Source organism: Chaetura pelagica, unplaced genomic scaffold (genome assembly GCF_000747805.2).
Source record: "Chaetura pelagica isolate M959 unplaced genomic scaffold, ChaPel_1.0 scaffold109, whole genome shotgun sequence".
Taxonomy (NCBI): domain Eukaryota; kingdom Metazoa; phylum Chordata; class Aves; order Apodiformes; family Apodidae; genus Chaetura; species Chaetura pelagica.
The window spans coordinates 6,672,906-6,694,073 of NW_009970725.1; the positions used below are offsets into that span (position 1 = coordinate 6,672,906).

At 36.9% G+C, this 21,168-nt stretch overlaps 1 protein-coding gene across 1 annotated transcript in view; it reads left to right on the forward strand.

The window, feature by feature from the left end:
* The window catches only part of CDH2 (cadherin 2, type 1, N-cadherin (neuronal)), a 106,733-nt gene that overhangs the window by 83,492 nt on the left and 2,073 nt on the right, over window positions 1-21,168 (forward strand). The window contains exons 12-15 of the mRNA XM_010006901.1: window positions 810-1,043; window positions 1,368-1,601; window positions 3,331-3,470; window positions 14,670-14,834. Coding sequence (XP_010005203.1) covers window positions 810-1,043; window positions 1,368-1,601; window positions 3,331-3,470; window positions 14,670-14,834 — 773 coding nt within the window. The remainder of the gene's footprint in view (window positions 1-809; window positions 1,044-1,367; window positions 1,602-3,330; window positions 3,471-14,669; window positions 14,835-21,168) is intronic.

Genomic DNA, 21,168 nt, shown 5'->3' on the forward strand with positions numbered 1-21,168 from the left:
TTGTCACTGACAATTAACAATCTCTGCTCAGAATTGAGTCCTTTGAGTTTAGCTGGAGCACTGTACTACCTGTAACTGATAGCAGAATGATGGACAGGTACAATTAGGAATGTTCTTGCATTTGAGGGGGAAAACTGAAACACTGGAGCTATTTACATTGGAGAAAAGACAAACAGTAAAATTTTGTGAACGGATACAGTATGACAAAGTTAGATCAACTATTTCTGTCCTTTTGTCTCTGGTCTGGAGAACAAAATTAAATGGAACTGGAAGATTACGGGGTGTGTGACACAAGAACTATTGCTAATTATACTTAAAAAATTCAGTACCACATGTTCACATAAATATGTGACTTCAGCAAGATTGGATAGCAAGAGTGTCTAGAAGTAGCATGCTGAAAGTGAGCATTAGCAAGAATTTAAATAGCACACTTGTGGTAAAAGGTGATTGTAAATCTTCAAGGTCATAAAAATTCTCCAGTGGATAAGCTATCCCAGTTCTCTCTGAGGCATTTGGTGTGAAATGTTTTTGGAAATAAACTGTCTGTTTGGTCAGTAAAGTAGTTGAGTCACTGATCTGTGAATCTGCTGTTATCTGCTGATTTTTGCTAAGTAGGGGCATTTTTCTGAGGATGGACAGAGTTTGTGTGTTAGCACAAGCACTGTTGGTGCTGGATTGGCTTGGTAAAGACAGAATCTCAAAACTGGGGTGAATGCAACATGGATGTGGTAATTGAAAAGTGTTGGTATAGATTAATTTAGGTAACTTTCAAATGGAAATTATCTCAATACCATTTTCTTTTATTTAAGGAATCCCTCCCATGAGTGGAACTGGCACACTGCAAATATACCTGCTGGACATCAACGATAATGCCCCCCAAGTGAATCCGAAAGAAGCCACAACTTGTGAAACACTACAGCCTAATGCTATTAACATCACTGCTGTAGACCCTGATATAGATCCTAATGCAGGCCCCTTTGCCTTTGAGCTGCCTGACACACCTGCTAGTATCAAGAGGAATTGGACTATTGTTCGAATTAGTGGTAATTAAATCATAGAAATCTTAATCTTTTTAAAGAAATTATTGCATATGATTTTCTGTGTTTCACTTTGGTATTCTTTTGCAGTGGACTTTAATTTGGTTAATAGTGGTAGGAAAACACATGACTGTAATTTCCCCAAAGAATAAAAAAGTTTAAGAAAGAAAAGATGTTCATGTCAAAGCAGCATATTATCCTGAGTATTATGTAGCAAGTGGAACAATAAGTTAATGCAGAGCTCAAAGATGAGCCATTTCTGCCAATACTGTTTTAAACCCACACGAGTAGTACGTTGCTTTTTAACAAGTGCCTTATTATCACACGCAGGTGATCACGCACAGCTGTCTTTAAGGATCAGGTTCCTGGAGGCTGGTATCTACGATGTGCCCATAGTAATAACAGATTCTGGAAATCCACATGCATCTAGCACGTCAGTGCTGAAAGTGAAAGTTTGCCAATGTGATATAAACGGAGACTGCACTGATGTTGACCGGATTGTTGGTGCAGGGCTGGGCACTGGTGCCATCATTGCAATTCTGCTTTGTATCATCATATTGCTCAGTGAGTAGACAGATCTCTTAATCCTAACTTTTTTATTCTTGTTTTACAAAAAACAGCTTACGTTTTAGACCCATGTACCTTGACAAAGGCAGCAGAGTGATTTAAGACTCAAGTCCAATAATTATTGCTGCTGATTTTAGTGTTTTGGACAAGTATGAAAACTTTTTGATGGTAAGCAATAGGAGTCTTTGAGACAGATCATAACTATCTTTCGAGGTCCCTTCCAACCCCTAAGATTCTATGATTCTATGATTCTATCACTTGCATGGCAGTCAGTCCACACAGTGGGTTTGTGAAAGAGCTCTTCCATCTATGCCCACAAGCACTTGTTATGTTAGTGAGTGACCAGGTTGAAGATGTGATTAAACCCCAGACATCTAGTCTCTCTTGTGCTGCTGATACTGTTTGATTTAATGCCACGCACAGTGGGTAACAGTGGCTTTAGGGAGTGCTCTGGTGTTACTACTGTTGTACTTCAGATTAACATAAGGAGTTTATCTGATGATTTTGAAAAGTAATAATATATCACAGCTTTTCACAGAAGGCAGGCACCCGTGCAGGAACAGTGATGTGTGTGCATGTTCAAGTACTACATAAAGCTGTGCTAGTATTATATTTTTGTGTCAAGTGCATTCAGTAAGGGAAATGACTAAGTGTCTGTCCAGTGTAGTAAATTAGATGCTAGCTTTCCTACACATTATGGTTAATTGATTTCTGATTATGATGGAACACAAGGAGGGGTTAGTCTCTTCAGAGTATACTGTGCACCAGTCCAGAAGATACAAAATTATGGAAAGGAATAATTTAAGAAAAAGAAAAAAAAAAGAAAGTACATTTTTTTCCTGGTACAGGGTAGTCTTTTAAGATGCTAGGTATTGAATTAACATATCCTTATTGAAGGTACCAAAGATATTCTTCATATATTGGCACTCTAGATATACTGGGATTTCTTTCCATGAAGATGATTGTAATTATAAACATGCCTTTTGTATTAGAAACTAATTTCCTCACATTTATTAACTTTTGTTTCTCATTCAGTTTTCTTTGACAGCATTAATGTGTAAACAAACTAGTGTAACTTGAAATTGTTGAGATTAAAGAGCAGAAATATATAACTTTGAATGACACTGCTTTTTCCTCAGCCTGGATTCCTTTTACTTCAAATATAAATCTGAACATAGGCAACAATATGATCTGTTCTTGTGGACTGATGAGCTGTACACCAAAATTTCCTAAGCTTGGCAGTGTTCAAACATCGTAATTACTTAAGCTGCATAAATTGCTGTATTCTTGCGATGTAGCAGAAAAAAAGTATTAGCAATACAACCTTTTAGAATTCTTGCCACTACTGGAGAGATTCCTTTCTGAATCCAGTGATTTATGAGTTTTGTCTTTCTTCTTTCATTACAAGTTTGTTTTACAGATATGCAATGGATTTTTTACTTATGACCTTGAATATGTTAATTATTTCCAAATCAATTTGCCTATAGGAGCCTGAGTTTCAACAATCTCTTAAGTTGCCTTCTATGATTTTTTTTATTAAAAAAAATCAACAAACTTAACAACAACAAAAAAACCAGAACCAAAACCCAAAAAAACTCATCTGGAACAGTCAAAGCCAACTTTCTTTTTTTAATTTTTAAATCTTGGTTTTAAATTTGTACAATTTTTCTGTGATACTACTTCAGAATCAAGATGTGGTTTTGTGTCTTCTCTTTTTCCAATGTAGTTTTAGTTCTAATGTTCGTGGTGTGGATGAAACGCCGTGATAAAGAGCGTCAGGCAAAGCAGCTCTTGATTGACCCAGAAGATGATGTGAGGGACAACATTCTGAAATATGATGAAGAAGGTGGTGGAGAAGAAGATCAGGTGAGGAGTAATCGTTTTCATGCATAGATTTGCGCTTCACTCTTCACTTCATTCATTTTGTTGCCATTGACACATTTTGATAGCTAACTTTTGCATTAATTATCAAAGGCAATAAGTAATGTTTTAAAAATCTGATACATAACATGGCTTTCTTATGTTGTTTTTTACAGTTCAGAAGTACCAATTGATTGCCTTTTGGATGAGATGTAAAACCAGTATCTTGTCCACTTGCAGTCACAACATTCTGACCATATTCCAACTAGGGCCATTATATTTAAATGAAAATAAACATCCATGCTCATTGCAGTCTATAAACCTTCTTCAATCCTTGTCTGAGATCCTGTTATACAGATTTACCAATGCTGAGTGCCCAATATAGACTATTCCAAGTATGACCCTTTTTTAGTAATGGGTGAATGCCTTTCTAGATACACAGTAATGTTGGCTATTGACAGATTGGCCACTACTGGGATTTCAGCTTGGAAAGTATTTATGTTTCAAGTAGCTGTCAGAGCACATCTGTGTTTATTCAGATACCTTTCCAGGCAGGTGCCATATGCATTTACTCTCATGTCACCTCTGACTGAACCACTGCTGGAATGTCAGAGGACTAGGAGTGATGTGTATATGCTAAGAATAGCTTCTTTTTCCCCTCTCTCTCCAACTTAGTGAATCTGCAAAGCAGTGCAATTTCCTTCCTTCAGAGGGGGCTTATTAATTGCTTTATGAACATTGCAAATAGTAGATTTGTGCCCATTATTAGTGGTAAAAGTGTAATAACTACAAAGGGAACAGTGCATATAATAGAGCCTAAGAATTTTTTCAGTAAAAAGCCTTGAAAAATTAAGTGTAATTCTTCCATGCATCCCCAGTTACAGTCATCTAGCACTTGACTTATCTGAAAAGTGTCTCCCTTCACTGGTGCAGACATTTATAGCTTCCTTCTGCTTGTTTGTTTGTTTGTGTGAGATTTGTATTTCCCTTAGTAATTTTGAAGCTTACTGCATTTCCTCAAGTACTGTTCCTACTTCCTGACTTTTCTGCATAACTTTCTTTTTAAGCAATTTGCAAAAGAACCTTCAGTTTACACAGTTTTGGAAAATTACTTAAGTTAGTAAATGAATGGAAGACATTCATTTGAGTCTCTGTATGTATTCCACTTGTTTGTAGAGAGATAGTTTGAGTACAGTTACTGCATCCTTTTCGTGCGTCTGTTACTGCAGAGTTGCAAGCTTAAAAAACATAAAGAAAACTCGGTCCTTTGAGAATTAATTTTCCAGTTCATGTCCCCAGCTCTTGTTCACCCACAAGGCTCTGGAGGATCTGCTCAGCAGTGTTTCAGGTGGTTTTTGTTTTTAATTATTGTTCACACAACTATCAGGACAGATTATATATGGGTTCTTGAAGTATATACTGTTCAGTAGAAAGTCATAGGTGATGCTAGAGTAGCACTGGGAGAGGTCGTGCTGCAGATCAGAAACTTCAGGCATTTTTGTAAGAGCATACAATGAGAGTAAAATACTAGTTTAGAAATGGTGCCGAAGTCTCTCTTCTGTCCATCTTGTACATTGCTCCTCTCCAGTGAATTTGCTGTCTTTGTGAGAGGCGTAGCCAGGGTACTGCGGCAGGAGGTAGCATTATGTGAATGCTGCAGATGTTAGCAGGATGTAAATCATCCATAAATTCAGCCTTTCACCAGCACTGAAAGAGCATAGTGCACACAATGAAAGCACCTAGACATAGAGAAGTTTAAGGGCTTTATAAAAAATAGAATTACTTTTAACTGCAGAAGCCCTACTTACCTTCTTAAGACAAATTTTAAGACTACATTTGCACAATCATTATCTTAGCTGCCAGCCACATAGTACACTGGTACGCTGGTCCCTTCACTGATCTGTTGAGCAGTAGACCAGTGTCTAAGGGTATAAAAGGTCTCTATACACTCCAAATGTAACAAACATTGCAGGCAAAGAAAATAAAAGCTCATACAAAGTATATCGAGCTTTTATCACCACTTCTGTAGCAAGATTTTAGGCATGAGCAAAAAGAGGGTAGGTTCTCCTACAGCTCCAAAGTTAGGAGTTGTTCCTGTCCAGAATGGCTGAATAGAGACCACAGACTTTTTACGTGGGCATTTAATGTTCTGTTTGCAGTGGATCAATGGAAACAAGTTCTGTCTTCCATTTCAGGGAGATTATTTTACTTTATTTTGGTATGAAATATTGTAAAATCTAACTTCCCCTGAGGTTAACTACATGATAATACTTCCTAGGTTAAGTTGTTCTTGGTTCTCTCCTTGTCCCGCCTCACCTTCTGTGCCCGGGCGAGAGAGGAAGGATTCTATTTGGCTGGGTTTTATTTGGTTTTGCATGCATTTTCTGTGAGATTCAAGAATCTGGAATGCTAAACTTTCGAAGCATCCCACCAAGATCCCTATCACTGTTAATCTTATTTTTTGCAAATTGTGGCTTAGCAAAATACTGCGCAAGAAAAGCTGCGTGCAGAATGTTGTGGGCAAAAGACATTGGCCTTAAAGATCTTTGCATTTTTGTAAGAGCTACGGTACGTGTTAAAGTGTCAAAGTTAGTGTTCTAAAAAAGCATGAGACTGCCATCAAAAATCTATTTTCAGAATGAGGCCTCATAGGGTAAAACTGCCACTGTTCTATTAAAATCAAGAAAAATTGTTTCACGTCAACCTTGCATCCACAAGTTATCAGCAAATGACAAAGTAAAATGTTCCACATCAATATTAACTTTTTATGGTGCATTCTTCTCAAAACCATCAGGATTTGAACAAGCAGCTTTGGTAGCAGGCAGTGCACAAGGTGACTCATAAACAGAGAGCCATCCAACCCAGGGTACATCTCATACAGCAAAACAGAAGGGAATGCTAAAAGCTTCATGTAAATCTCAGTGAAAACAATATTTTAAAAGCTTTAAATATTTTAATAATCTGTGCGTTTCAAAATTACCTACTTCTATTTATAGCAAGCAAATTACATAGCCTTATTTTTTTTAAATCAGTTCTTTTCTGATGAGTACTTGAAGATTTACCGTTTGTGGCCTCACTTTTTTTTGTTTATTGCAGATGTTTAGGTTACTTGAAATGAGGCTCGTAGGGCGTGAAGATAAGTTACAGAATTTAGGATTCTTTACATCCAGAACCAAACTGCTTTCAGACTTGTGGTTTTGCTTGTGGAGTAGTTTATTTGTTTAAGAGGGTTTATTCATTTATTTGGAAGCTATATAGTTGCCTTTCTTAGCCATCACAGCCAACCCAGAAACTCCTGATGCATGTTCAGCATGTTCCTTTCAAACTCTTTGTACATGCTATCAGAATAATGTCTTCTGCAAGTAATCTGATGAGTACCAACTTCCTGCTAGTTCTTCTGAGTCATAGCAGTTGTCAACAATGAGGTGGAATTCCTGCTTGGTTTTCTTTTTTTTTCCTCTTCTGCTAAAATTTCCAAGGAATTATAACGTGAAGTCTGTCGTAAAACAGCAGTTTATTCCATCGTGAAGGTCTCCTGTTAATCCCATATGAGGCCACGTTGGCCTGTTTTGTTCACTCTGGCAGACCTGAATACTTATAAAGAAAATTGAGATTCTTGAATGATTCATAGTCTTCCTCTAGCTGGGCATGATGTACACAGGGCTTTGTGATCTCCCCAACAGTTGAGAAAAAATGCTTTTAATTCACTAAGTCAGAAAAGCTCTTGAGCTGTGGATCATAACTGAAGTTGGCCTGCTCCACACCTAAAGAGCATTGTCAACATAGGAAATGTTTTGGACATTTTTCACTTAAATTTCTGTTTATGGAATGTGAGCTGAAAAATGGCTCTGAAAGCTGTACAGCACTCCTGTCATTCAAGGCAGGAATATTTTTTTACTGGTATCGAGAGAGGTCATTGTACTAGCAGAAGTCTGGGACAAAGAAAGAAGGAGAAGGGCAGAGGTATTCCAGACAGAAGGTCTGTGATTATTCTCATGATTTTGTTTAATTTTCTAGTTTCAACAGTTCGGCCTCCTGACTTACAGGAGCCTGGGCCATGAGAAACTCTTGAGTCAGCATCATTCCACAGAAGTCAGTGGGAGTGGTTTGGGAAAGGGGAAGGTGGTGTGGAATTTTTTTGTTTTGCTTTGTTTTTTGTTTGGGTTTTTTTTTAAATTCCACCTCTATGTTTAACCTAGCAACTGGGGGCAGGGGACACACACTTCTGAAATAGATGTGCCTAGTTCAGGTACAAATTATGAAGCTGGGAGTCGCTGTCTTGATTATTAACAGAGCACATGATCTAGAGCTTGAAGTTGTTTAGTAAATGGGAGGTGTGAGACAAAAATGACAAGTATTTTCCCTTGACGTGATGTGCTCTCGACTTGTAACACTATTCTCAGTTCTAAATACCAAAGCCTCATGTTGGCTGAGTGTTAAAGCACTTAGCACATGTCTGCAGCACAGTTCACACACATAGCAGATCGGAACTCACAAGCATCACTAATTTGTTTTTATCACATATCTAAGCCCATTGGTGCGATTTATACTGAGGCAGTGGTGCTCAACTGGAATATGTGCAGCATATGTCAACCTTGTAAATGTGATACTTTTTTTTCCATTTAATTGTTTTTGTATACATCCCATTGCACGAGATTATCCTCTTTATCTCCTTTGAGCCCATTTCTATAATGTTTCCTGAATTTTAGTAGTACTTGCTCATGCAGGTGGTCCTATTGAAGATAGTTGCCCAAGCCAGGTGGATGGTTCCTTTCAAAGTATTGCAGATAAGCTCTTTTGAACCTGTATTTTAGTCTTATCCTCAGATCTCTTCAGCCCAAGTTTCTGTCGCAATGATTTCTCTATTTATTTAAAATATTTTTCTTGCTAAGGATTCTGCGTGTTCCTACATTATATTTTCTTATAAATGTGTTCAGACATTAAGTCAGTAGCTTGCTTTTTGTCATGTTTTATTGCATGTTTATATAGAGAAAGAAAATAGTAGCATTTATTGTAAAGGTGATGATAGTTTTAAAAATAAAACCAAAATGGTTTATTTTTTATGTATGCACAATCTAAATTCTAAGCAGAAATTGCTCCTTTATAGAAAGGGTAGCTTTGTTCCAGAATTTGTGTGTCATTGTTAAAAATGAATTGAGTGATCCTTTGAAATTTTTTGGTTTTTTTCTTACTGCTGTGACTTTCTGAATGCCTACATTTTAAGATTACATTGGTCTTGTGTGCTAAATTTTGTCTTAACTCCATTTGTAAACAACAATGATGCTTACCTACTCAATTAACCTTATAAATCCATTTAATTACATTTCATTGTCACCACCCTATCTGAGTGTTATTAAGATAATTTGCCCTCACTTTCTAACCTTTATTTTGCATAGCATTAAGATTGGAACATATTTTCTGTTTAGCATTTTTAATTATAATGAATGAAATAACTGTTGCTAAGATATCCCTAGGAATAAGGTAGTTATTTTGGGGAGTGTTTTTGCTTACTGAGACATTTACTTCTTTTTTTTTTTTTTTAATGAGTGATTCATGTAGTGCTCCTGTGGATGAATTACTGTCATTCCTTTGAGAATCTTTATCTCATCGTATGAAATACGGTGTTTCCATAATTGCATTACAAAATTGTTTTGTGTTTTATCCTATCTATAACCTATACCTGTTACTGTTTTTTATCTGAAGCTGGAATTTAACTTTCACCTTTTTATTAATTAAAAAACATAATCTAGCTTCGTGATTGCCTTTAAAATTATTAACTTATAATAAAAATAAATGGGAAAAGCAATACGGCAGAAAGTAATCAAAAAGAGAATGGCCAATAAAGAGCAACTGTTAGTGCAGGCTTTTTAACTAGCCTCCCACCTGCACACTACGTCTAGTTAGTCCTCTGTGCTTTGGTTCTTTTGGAGTTTTGTAATTTCAGTAGATGTAAGATTTAGAGCAAGTTGGAGTCCTAAAACATTTTTGCAGAATTTTACAGAATATTATGTTCAGATTTCTCCTGGGTTTTTTAGAGTGGTATTTGGTGGCTTTGAGGGTAGAATGGCAAGATACAGCAGGATTAATTTTCCTTTGTTTTTGAAAGACCTTGGCAAATGGGAACACTCAGCTGTATAAAATATTTCTTCCTGGTTTCCCCATCCCATTTCTCTATTGAAGTAGACAGTAATTATCTTTGGAACACAAAGGCAAAGCAGAACATATGTTTTATCCAAAGATTCTTCAAGTCATAGTTTGCTCTATTCTCTTAAGCCAACAATAAAATTGGGTTTACTCAAAGGCAGCATCCTGTAAAAGGGGTGGGTGAAATGCAGACTTCTGACAATGCTGCTTTGCTGTCAGATTAAGTGATCTGGTGACAATTAAATTTATTATTTCTCATATGGGGATAAAACAAGTTTAATATGGCTTTGCAAAGGCTGCATCCTTTGAAAATGAGAAACAGGTGTAGTGCTTTTTTTACATTATTCATATGCGCAGGCCTGTATTCATGCAAAGCCAAAGCTTTAGTTCTAGAAAAAAAGGAAAAAAGAGAAGTCATCCCTAAAAGTATGTAATACAGTTTAATGAATGGCCAGGAAATATACTAAGAGCTCTGAGATAACAGAAGCCAGATTCATAAATCGTTAATGAATATGTCAGTCAGGTTGCATGTACTAGGATGTATCAGTGTTAGGGAAAACTTCTTACCAGTGGAAAGCTCAATTTAGATGCAATATATTCCAATATTTTTAGAGTTTTCCTATCTGGAAAAAAGTCAGTCCTGTCTGTGCATAGCAATTTACAGTTTTAGTAAGTTGCAGTTTCATTCTGTCATTTGCAGTTCTGCTTTATAATGTTCCAGTATGCATTCATAAAAAGCAGATCCCATTACTGTAAAAATTTTTACTTTCTTAAGTTCCTGCCAAGAATTTAAGTAAATCTAAAATGCAAACACAACCAGAACAGCTAATCCAGGAGAAAAAAGCTAACGTATAAAACTAGAAGGTTCTGAGAAACATTATTTCCTGGCCTATCCCCTGATTTTTTTCAGGGATTGTAGAATCTGGTAACTGTCAGTCAGAAGGCAGGGTACTTTTTTAAAAATCTGGCCTACAGCCATAACTGATAACTGCTGTATGAGGGATTATTACTTAAATTATGTTAAACAGATGCCTTACACCAGGGGAAGTTGCTCAAGGGAAGAGTTTCTGAAGGCTGCATTATCTTCTTTCTTTGTAAATCAGTGATTATGGGATAACATAAAATGGCGCTTTTTTCTATTCTGTATGTTTCTTCTTTTCAAGTTGGGACACTTGGATTGTGCTTCCAACTACTGCGTAGGTGTTCTTAAAGAAGTGGGGGTTTGGATTTTGGACCCTTCTGCCTACACAAAGTGGTTAATTTGTTCCATGTTTCAAGAATGTGATCTCATGAGATCACATTCTTTCAGGAATGTGAGGTGGGGAGCTAGTAATGGTTTCAGTCTTTGCTTAAAGCTATCTAGAACTAAGTGAATATCTAATATGGTCAATGTTTGTAATCAGCTTGGGAGGGGCCTGGTGGGGTTTTGCAAGGGTTTTTTGAGATTTGTTTAATTTCACAAGATGCAATTTCTGATTAAATCCCCCTTTTAGCCTGTCATTACTTTATATCCTTTCTGAAACCAAAAGCAAATAAACCCCAGAAGTTTTTCTGCTTCAATAGAGATGTCAGGGCTTTTTTCAGCAAGAGCTAATAGTGATGCCAGAGATACTAACCAAAGAGACGGAAGTGCTTGTGGCTACATCAGGAGAGTTATAATGATAAGGGATTAGGATTGTCATCTCCTTAAACACCAGTTATCTAAAAGGTAGATGTATTGTCTCATCCAGTGATTCCAGATCCCTTTATAAACAAAGGAAAAGGGATCATTCAGCTTTCTTCCCTTAAAATTGCTGGGGTTAGGGCTAAACAGCACAGGTAAGTAAATAAATACCTCTGACAAAAATTGTCAGCCATGCGAATTGGATGCTTACAACCTTTGCTTAAGTGCATTTCCAGTGGAGAATCTAGTCTTATTCCTCACTAAGCCCTCTGCAGGTTGTAATTATCAATAGGTTATATGGAGAAATAATGGAGCAAAGACAAAACTTCCTGACTTGTGCTCCTGAAATTAAGAATAAAAATTACCCATAGTGTTGCTCCAAACTGGCTGTTCCATTTGTCTTATTCTCTCTTTGATATGCAGTAGTTTTCCATTAATCATCTTAACAACCTCTGCTTGAGACTAACCATAAAGTCTGTTCAGGAGCTTTAGGTAATGCATGAAAAGTTTTCCCATTTTTCTAGCGGTGAATTCAGCATTGAGTGAAGAGATGGAATTTCAGCAGCCCTTAAACAGCGTACACCCTGGCTCTTTAAAACATTTTTCCTTCTTTTATTTTGCAGTAATTGAGTAGAGTTGACTTTAGACAGAATGTTGAAACAGCTGGAGTCATTGTATGATGCTGCTTTTGTACAGCAGTAAGCCACTTTTAGGAGGTGGTGGATGATTTGCCATACCTGACTGATGTACAGTTAGTATTGATTTTAATGATAGGAGAGATTTGAGAGTCTGTGGTAATAAGCACAACGGAACTTCTCTTCCTGTCCAGACAATAAGAGACCTGCAAAATAAATGTTCTCTGATAGACTAGATGGCAGTGTCATAAATTACCCTATAACAGAAAACCAAATGGTGAGGACATACATAAGGACACATTCTGCACTTTTGTTGCCTTGCAGGTGGCAATCTTTGCTATCTTTTTAGCTGTAGAGCCTGGAGATCTCTCAAACTGTACATAAATACAAGAGGATGGCTTTAGATGTAAAGATACTGGACTGTCTTGTTTCTAACTGTATTTCTGTATGACCACTTCTCAGAAAAAAGTGTATGCATATGCAAGTGGGTGGAAAATGCATCTTCATAACACTGAAAAGATCAAGAGGGTCTCCTGGTTTTAAGAGGTTGTCATTTAACCTTACCTGTTTGAATTCCTCCATAATGAAATGCTTTGTATAAAAAAAACAGTATTTTTCATTTCTCCCTGTTGATGTTTTCTTTTGGGTAGGTATGAAAAGCACTCTTGGGTTACATATTGATAAATTCTTTAAAAGTACATTCTTCTCTGTTTGATAGGATTTTCTGATAGTATGTCTCTACACTGTTTTGGTTTATTTTATGTAATAAAAAGGGAAAGGATAAAAAGTTCCGTTCTGTTTACTTTTCCTCAATTCATAGAGCTTCATGGAGATCACTTATTATTCTGTTTGGTACATGGAAGAACTGAAGGGTGGAAGTTACAGCTCTGCCCCAAGGAATTTGTAATCTAATTAAAACATATGAAACTGCATTCTCAGATCTCAGTGGAGCTGTTCCACCATTTTTGTCTATGTATTTGTGTGCAGTCAGCTGAGGACCCGAGTAGCAAATTAGAAGGTGTAGTGGATTTGATAGTCAGTTACAATTCTCCTGGAAAACTACCTTTACTCCTGTCAGTAGCTGACAGAGTCTGGTTTTGGGGTTGCAGTATGTAGTACTCTCAAAAGGGACCTACATCCCATGAGGTGACAGCAGAAGCGAATGCTTGCGTTCTTTTATTTAGGATGCAGTTAGGAATCAATTGAAATGTAATTGTCTGCACAGACAACTTCCAGCAAGTTGTGATTATAACTCAAGATTTTTATAAGAACAGCAGTGTTCTTATAAAAACAGAGACTGATTATAAAGGAGCTTATTTAGGATACTTCTCAACTGCTTAGATTAATTTTGTGGGGCAGGGTATCTGGCGTACAGTGTAGCTTTAGTTTAAACCTTTAAGCCCACACTTTGTACTGCATTTTTACCAGTGCCTTGTGCAAAGGCATCCTAGGGCATGATTGCCTTCTAGACATGACAGCAGTGAGGTGAGTGACAATGCTGCAGTGCATCACACTGTGCAAATAGTATTCTGGCATACCTATATCAAATGCATAAACATCTAATTAAAATTTTTATAGAATTGTTTACATTGGAAAATACTTTGATTGTCAAGTCCAACCATTAACCTAACTCTACCCAGTCCACTGTTAAACCATTCCATAAGCACCATATCTACACGACTTTTAAACATGTCCAGGGATGGTGGCTCCACCAGTCCCCTGAGCAGCCTATTCCAGTGCTTGACAACCCTTTCTGTGAATAAATTTTTCCTAATGTTTAGCCTAAACTTGCCCTGGTACAATTTGAGGCCATTTCCTCTTGTCCTATTGCTTGTTACTTGGCAGAAGAGACCAGCACTTGCCTCTCTACAACCTTCTTTCAGGTAGTTGTAGAAAGCAGTAAGTTCTCCCCTCAGCCTCCTCCAAACCAAATAGTCCCAGCTCCCTCAGCCACTCCTCCTAAGACGTATTCTCAAGACCCTTTATCAGCTTCCTTGCCCTTCTCTGTACATGCGGCAGCACCTCCATGTCCTCCTTAAACCATGGTGCCCAAAACTGAACACAGTACTCAAGGTGTGGCCTCAGCAGAGTATTACATACATACATGCTGCTTATTTGAATTCATAGTGCTATGCTAGCTTCATCAGTCTGCCAGAGTTTGAAACTGCGGCATCAAGTACTTAATGAACAGATCCACAAATAATCTCTAGAAAGTGCTTAGAATTAAGGCCAAATCTGAGGAGCTTTGTACTTCTTATGTTTTCCCCCCTTTTGCTTTCATATTATGGAAGCCACATGAAATCAGCAAGGAATCGTAAATTCATTCTTTGAAGGTATTATAAAATGCTGCAGAGCAGTGCACTTGCCTTTTTCTCAGAATGAGAATGTCTGCCATTTATTGCTTAGAAAAATAAGAGTTGCATTTGGCATCTTTGCTCTATGCAGTAAATCACCATTACTAGGCAAAGTGTTTTGTCTCTTAACAGTAATACTCAAATTCTTGCTTCTTGATGGAAAACTTAGGTGAAGCTCTATAAATCTTGTGGAATAGAATCAAAATTCAGGGAGTATAAATCAAATAACATCCTGTTGGTATGCAAATAACAGTGTTACTGACTTATTCTCAGTAAGCATCACAATCCTGAAAATAGAACTTCTGGTGAAATAATGCTTTGCATTTTCCCTTTTTTGTCCTTATGTGTTCCCCTGACAGATAGAGTTTGAAATTCTCCTAACTTGCTGTCTTTGTTTCATGTTTTGCAGGATTATGACTTGAGCCAGCTCCAGCAGCCTGACACCGTGGAACCAGATGCCATCAAACCTGTTGGAATCAGACGCCTTGATGAAAGGCCAATCCATGCAGAACCTCAGTATCCAGTCAGATCAGCTGCTCCTCATCCTGGAGACATTGGGGACTTCATTAATGAGGTAAAGGAAAGAAAATGTTCCCTCCTAAGATCTGATAAGCTTTTATGTTTTGTTAATTGCACTTTGCATGAGTAGCTGTTATGTTTGAACATAATAACTTTCTAAAACTTACTTAGACAATTAAAATTGTTATTGCTAAATAGAAGTAAGTATGTTCTTTTAAAGTGCAGACAAATTTAATTAACTCTTTCGAACAGAAAGGGAAAATAAATTAATTAACTCTTGTATATTTATATTAATTACATTTGTAATACGTTATCAGCTGCAACCTCAGTATCTCAAAGCAGGATTATTCCATGACTAAAAAAATTATAGTTTAGCCTAAGTTAATTTATTAATTCACAGTAATGTAATAATGCAAGAAGTTCATTTTCATTTTCCTCATACATTACCCTTTGAATCTAGATAATAGTGGAAATTCATTACCTTCAATAAGACCAAAAGAATTCCATCAAATACGATTAGTGAGCAGGGCAGCTAAATTAAATGTTATGTAAGTGCGGTTAATACTTGTCATAGAGCTTTAAAAGTCTTTACACGGTCTTTGATTCTTCAATATAATAAAGATAAATGTAAGTAAGATTTACACTGTACCAGATTACTCACACTTCTGAAAGAAATGCTTCAATAAATATTTGTTTCATTATTTCTGTCACTGGTCAGTCTTCAACCTTGGTGTGGAGAACAGCCTGTCTTCTCCCCCCTCCCGTAATGCCATCAGTTCATGACAATTGGTTTTGTGGAATTAAAGTAGAATATGTTTCATGTGGTTATAGAAAAACAAATAGTATCCCAAAGTTTGTCACTTAAAAATAAGCTACATTCTGTAGACCAACTTAAGTCTTCCTTGATGGCAAGCTGCAGAAAATTCAGTTTACTCCTTTTAAGGTATACACCAATACAATTGTAAGAAAACCTATGGGGGTATGACTAGCAGGAATACTACAATAGTACAATAGTACAAATAGTACAAATACTCTCATAAGACATATTTTAAGAGACTCCAGGTTTGGGGAAGAGCTGTTATTAAAAGAGATGGATGTCTCAACAAAGAGAATTCTTGAATGTCTTGCACTTCTAAGTATTACAGTTAAAATTGGCTTCTGGAAAATAGGTGGAGACATGGGACAATAAAAGACCCACATTGTTGGCCAAGGCAGCATGCACACAAGAACTTCCATGTGCTTCCTCATCTCCTTCCAGACAATGAGAGTTTCCCATCCTGTTCTCCCACAGCTGTCACCAGACACTGCCCACCTGGCAGGCAGTCGGGAGGAACCCATTATCCTCAATACTCTGATTTTTCTTGTTACTTTCAAAACAGGTATCAAGCTCTGTTACAGAGCCAATACAAGGAATGAGTGTGATTCTCCTGGAAAGCCAGAAAGGGCCAGAGTTTGTTCAGCCTCCTACAATTTTTGAATTGCATAGCAAGCTGTTCTTGCAATATTATTTTTCAGTAGGTTATCGCTCTTGAAGATAATAGCATCAATGTGTACACATAGAGCTGCAGAAACAGTACATGCTGTCTTGATTTAACGTGAAATATTTTTATGTCTCAGTATAGACAAGCATGGAGTAATTTTTTTATGGTTACCTATGGTATTAGATCACTACTTCCCCTTATGCTTCTCCTTGCCATCCACCAAAAGAGAGTTTCTCCCAGGTTTCTCACACTGTAAAATAATGTCAGCAATGTCATGGACTCTGAAATAAAAATTTGGAATATATATGAAATTAAAGCACGGCAGTTCTCTTATCTACAAGCTAGCTCAGAGTTAATTATTTGCTCTGATTGAAAGGAACTATGTGAGGTAGTTTCTATGATTCAAGCATTACATATTTAGCTTCTTTTTTTCATAAGGTATGTATTTCTTAGGATTTCACAGCAATGTATTATTTTACTACAGGGTATTCCACCTAACCCTCTATCTAGAAGACAATAGCCACTCAAGAAGTCTGAGCAAAATAGAGATTTTATTTCTCAAAAACAGTTCAACCTTAATTTGTGTTTTATGTCAGAATTTTCCATGGCAAATAGGAGTCTACTGGGGCGGGGGGAATCAGTCTTTCACAGTAGTACTCGCTATTACAGTTAAATTTCCATATTACCAGCATATAAAGTATAAACATTCAGGCTGCACAGGTTTTCAGACTTCACTTCATAGAATTCCTCCTGCAGTCCTGGAAAGATTGTGCAGAAACAAATTGCTATGTTCCTCTCAGTTTTACTTGGAGTAAATGAAATAAATATATTGAGTAAAACAACACATTTCTTTGGGCAGTTCGTACAGAAGATATTCTGAGCTATGAAAAAAACATAACAAGATAAGAAAGGACAAAGTTCCTATCTCTTTGGGTCCACCAACAGCACTAGGCCAAGAGCTTTCTTCTACTGTAACTGAAGTCATACTGTAACTTTTCCCTTGGGCAGCACTGATCCAAACTGCCTGCAAAAGTAACCCAGGACTTGGAGGACTTGGCCGTATTCCCAGACATTAGTGTGAACCTTTGGGATGCTGGCCCGTGTGCTGGAATTAATTTAGTCTGTTGAATGCTCACCAGCACCTCCAACACACAGCTAGTATTGTGATTAGCTGCTGAAATACTCCCAACGTTTGATAAAAAGTAACTACAGGTCATTGATTTCAGATACTGGAGGATTTAGCTACCATTGCTGAGCAAGCATGGGGTATTTTTTTCTTTTACTGTATTACAGATCCATAAAAACAAAACTTGAAAAAGAGCTAGTGGGTCATTGTAGTCCTTTCCTTTTGTCACTACTCTGTTTCTTCTGGTGTATTATTTTCTAGCTGTCATCAATTGTATTAAAGCGATTTAACTCAATGAAACATATATAACTTTGAATGTTTTGTATTGTTGTAATGAGTTCTCACTTGAAAAACAGGTTACAAGTATGATAAAAACTTCAAGTATTTTTGTAATACTTACGAAGTTAAGATAACACATACAGAGCTATGAGCTTTCTAAAATAGGAAGGTTCCAGAGGTGCCTTATAATCAAAATATGTTTTGCAGGCATAAGCTAAATGACCTCGGGGACTTTCTTGTTTTGTCTATTTCAATGGATAGATGAATCTCTAATTTAAGGAGGGAAGGGAAAAGCCTCCTTTTCTTCCAGTCCAGTGTACAAACAAGTCAATGAAATAAGTCATGTGTTATTAAGAAACCTCTGTGGACCTTGTTTTCCATTTTCAGGCTTTTAAAACATAACCTGCAGAGTGTGGAGCATAATTAGCACTTAGAATAGTCAGAGTATGCAGGACAGTACAAATTAGGCCTGTTTGGAGTCGCTTTGTTAATCTTGTTTTCAGGAACCACCTGTGCTGTCCCTAGAAATCTTAAATTATATTGTGGTGGAGAGTTTGTGGCTAAGAATATATTTCTAATCAATAGAAGACATAGTCTGAGGTAAATTAAATTTAAATTACAAAGTAAAGGTCTCATCCTACGAGGACATGGAGGACCCTCAATTCATTCTTAATAAATGGCTATTGATACAGTGCACCTCCAAGCAGAACAAGGTCCCTTGCTATTTTTCTCTTCTCTCTTGTCAAGTAAAAAAAACTGTTCTAAATTTAAACAATTTTCTGCATTTCCCTGCAGGGCTCTGCTCTTCCTTTCCTTCTCATCAAAAGCCTACTGAATCTGATTAAGTAGTAGGATTAATGAAAATAAAAGCATTAAATTTTGCAAAGTTCCATGTTCAAGATTTTGAGAGTTTTGCTTTCCCTTGATTTGAGAAAAATTGGGAATGCTATACATACTAAGGAAAGTATAACTTAAGGTTATACTTTTCCTCAGTGAAGGCACTGTAGCTTCCCTTCCTCTGCCCCTTATCTCCTTCTTGATGAAAATTGCCTTGACATATATAAAAGAGAAAGATAGGAAAAAAGTGAAATTGCTGCTCAGTCTGTCCTAGGTTTCAAGGTGACCTTTGTCTTGCCATGGCTCTTCTGTCACTGCATATTGTGCATTGGTGGTATAGCAGATGCAAGGAAATGTGATTTATTTCACTATTTGCTAGCAAGATCACATCATCTCAAGTGTGTGCCCCAGCAATTCTGTTGTTGAATGAGCATCCAGTGAAAACTTTAGGTTTTCAGATCAGGAAAACTATAAACCAAATAACTATGGAACAGTTCTGCTACTCTGAGATTCTTGAACAAATCTGGGAAAAACTGAGAGATCTCTTCAGAAGTGGTTGACCAGTACCATGGCAGCAAAATCAATAGGAGCACGTTTTGGTATTTGTTGCCTTCCCATTTGTACCAATACAGCAGGCTGTGGTACCACTAACTAAAAGGGCTGGCATGATAAGCAGAAAAGGTGACAGCACCAAAACAAAAGGGTGTTTCATAAGCAAATTTCACTGCCAAAGTTGACATCCACTAACTCTAGCTTTGTAAATGCTACAGAACCCAACAGCTACCACTGGGTAGGTTCAGCGAATGTGCTTAGCATAAGGAAACTGAAAAACTTATAGTATTTCTTTGCTATTTTATTCGGTAACTTGGCAGACCAATATAGCAGAAAACTTGCTTGTCATTTAAAGAGCTAGAGACTAAGTTCAGTCTTCAGACTACAACTCTGAGGAATCTTTAACCAGAAGATAGGTGCAAATGTCAGTGTAACGAGGGCTATGCAGTTTAATCAATACATCCATAACATAGCTTGTAGCTACATTCTCTGAATGAAATGGATTACACAGTAAGCACAACCTTTCAAACAGTGAATTTGTTAGTGAGATAGCAAGTCAGTAGCTCAAAATCAGATTTCTTTTTAAAAGCTATCATGATACCAGCAGCAAAGTGCAAAAAAATCCAACTTAAACATTCAAAAACAGATGGAAAGATGCTGCCTGCTGCCTTGCCTTGGATGCTTGATAGGTATTAGAATTTCTGCAGTGATGTAGGCAAATGCTTTGTTCACTGATTTTTAATAAATTTGTATCCCATGTTTGGCTGGCTTGTTACTAGGCAGAACTGCAGGGAAAACAGCATTTCTTTTCCAAGTCAACTTTCTAAATTACTTCTACACACTGACACCTGGGATTAATACCTCAGCACTCCTTAAGCTCAATCGGTATTTATTCTCCTTCTCCGTCACCTGTGTTCGAAAAACATGAGTGTCTGTCACCCCACGTAGTCTTAAGGGAAGTTACTGCCTAAGAAATTAAGTTGAATTTCAGCTTCAGCAGCAGAAATTAAAAGAAAGCCTTAGAACTATTTCCAGCTTTGAAGCTGGTTAAGGGAAGTTCCAACATTTGCTACTGCTTTTGCAGAATCTGAAGTCTTTTGTCCTTATTATGGCCATCAGGATGGAAAACTCCAAAGAGAAAGATAACAAGCATCACCAATTATTCTTATCAGATAGTTCAAAATTGTGCTTCTAATGTAGGCTATTAATAACCTTCTTAATGTTGTTATACTGCATGAAAGGATCATTTGAAGTCCGGAATGTGTTCTTGATTAAAGGTCATTAGTTTGATAAATATGTTGGGCCTTCCCACCACTGATTTGCAAAATTATTTTAGGTACATTTCTCACACCTCTAAATAATTTTAGATAGGTAATAAAGAGCCAGGATTCTGTTCTACCTTATCAGTGCTATATGCTTTAATTAAGGGGTTTAGCTAAATACTTATTTCTAAAAGAAAAATCAGCATCCATTTCCACTGTCACATTTAGACTAAACATGGTAAGAGACTAAAACATATTTTGTAAAAACAGAGTATGTTAAATAATTTGCAGGAGACAGACTCAATCCTTCAAATAATTGTGAGTATAATAAAGCCATTCTTTAAATAAATATGTAAAATTAAAATTAAAACCAGCACAGATAGCACCAGTTAAAAGTGAGGAGTTTAAAATCTCAGTTTAGCTGTATAGAATCCTGGAAAATACATTCTTACGTATCCCGTGTCAGTGGCTGCGAGAGTAGATCCTGTTCAAAGTGATAATCTTGAAAAAGCATTGTTAATCCCGTGGAAGAAACTGTGAGGTTAAAAAATCCAAAACACAAGAAAGCTTTTTAACTTCAGGCTTCAGCCTTTTATTTTCAACTTGAAAATCTTTCCAGGATAAGCACAGAGCAAGCCTCATATTCTAAAATAAAATTGACTGCTTAGGTTTGCACCTGTGTAAGAAAACAGGGGGGAGGGAAGAGACTTTTCTCTGGAATAAATGTGGTTCTTTCCCTGCTGAGCTCTTGTTCAATTTGTGTTGGTTTTAGTTAGGGTTATTCAGCTCTAGAGAGCAGAAATTTAGAATTACCAAAGATCCGGTGTTTGTGTGTTGATAATTTACACACTT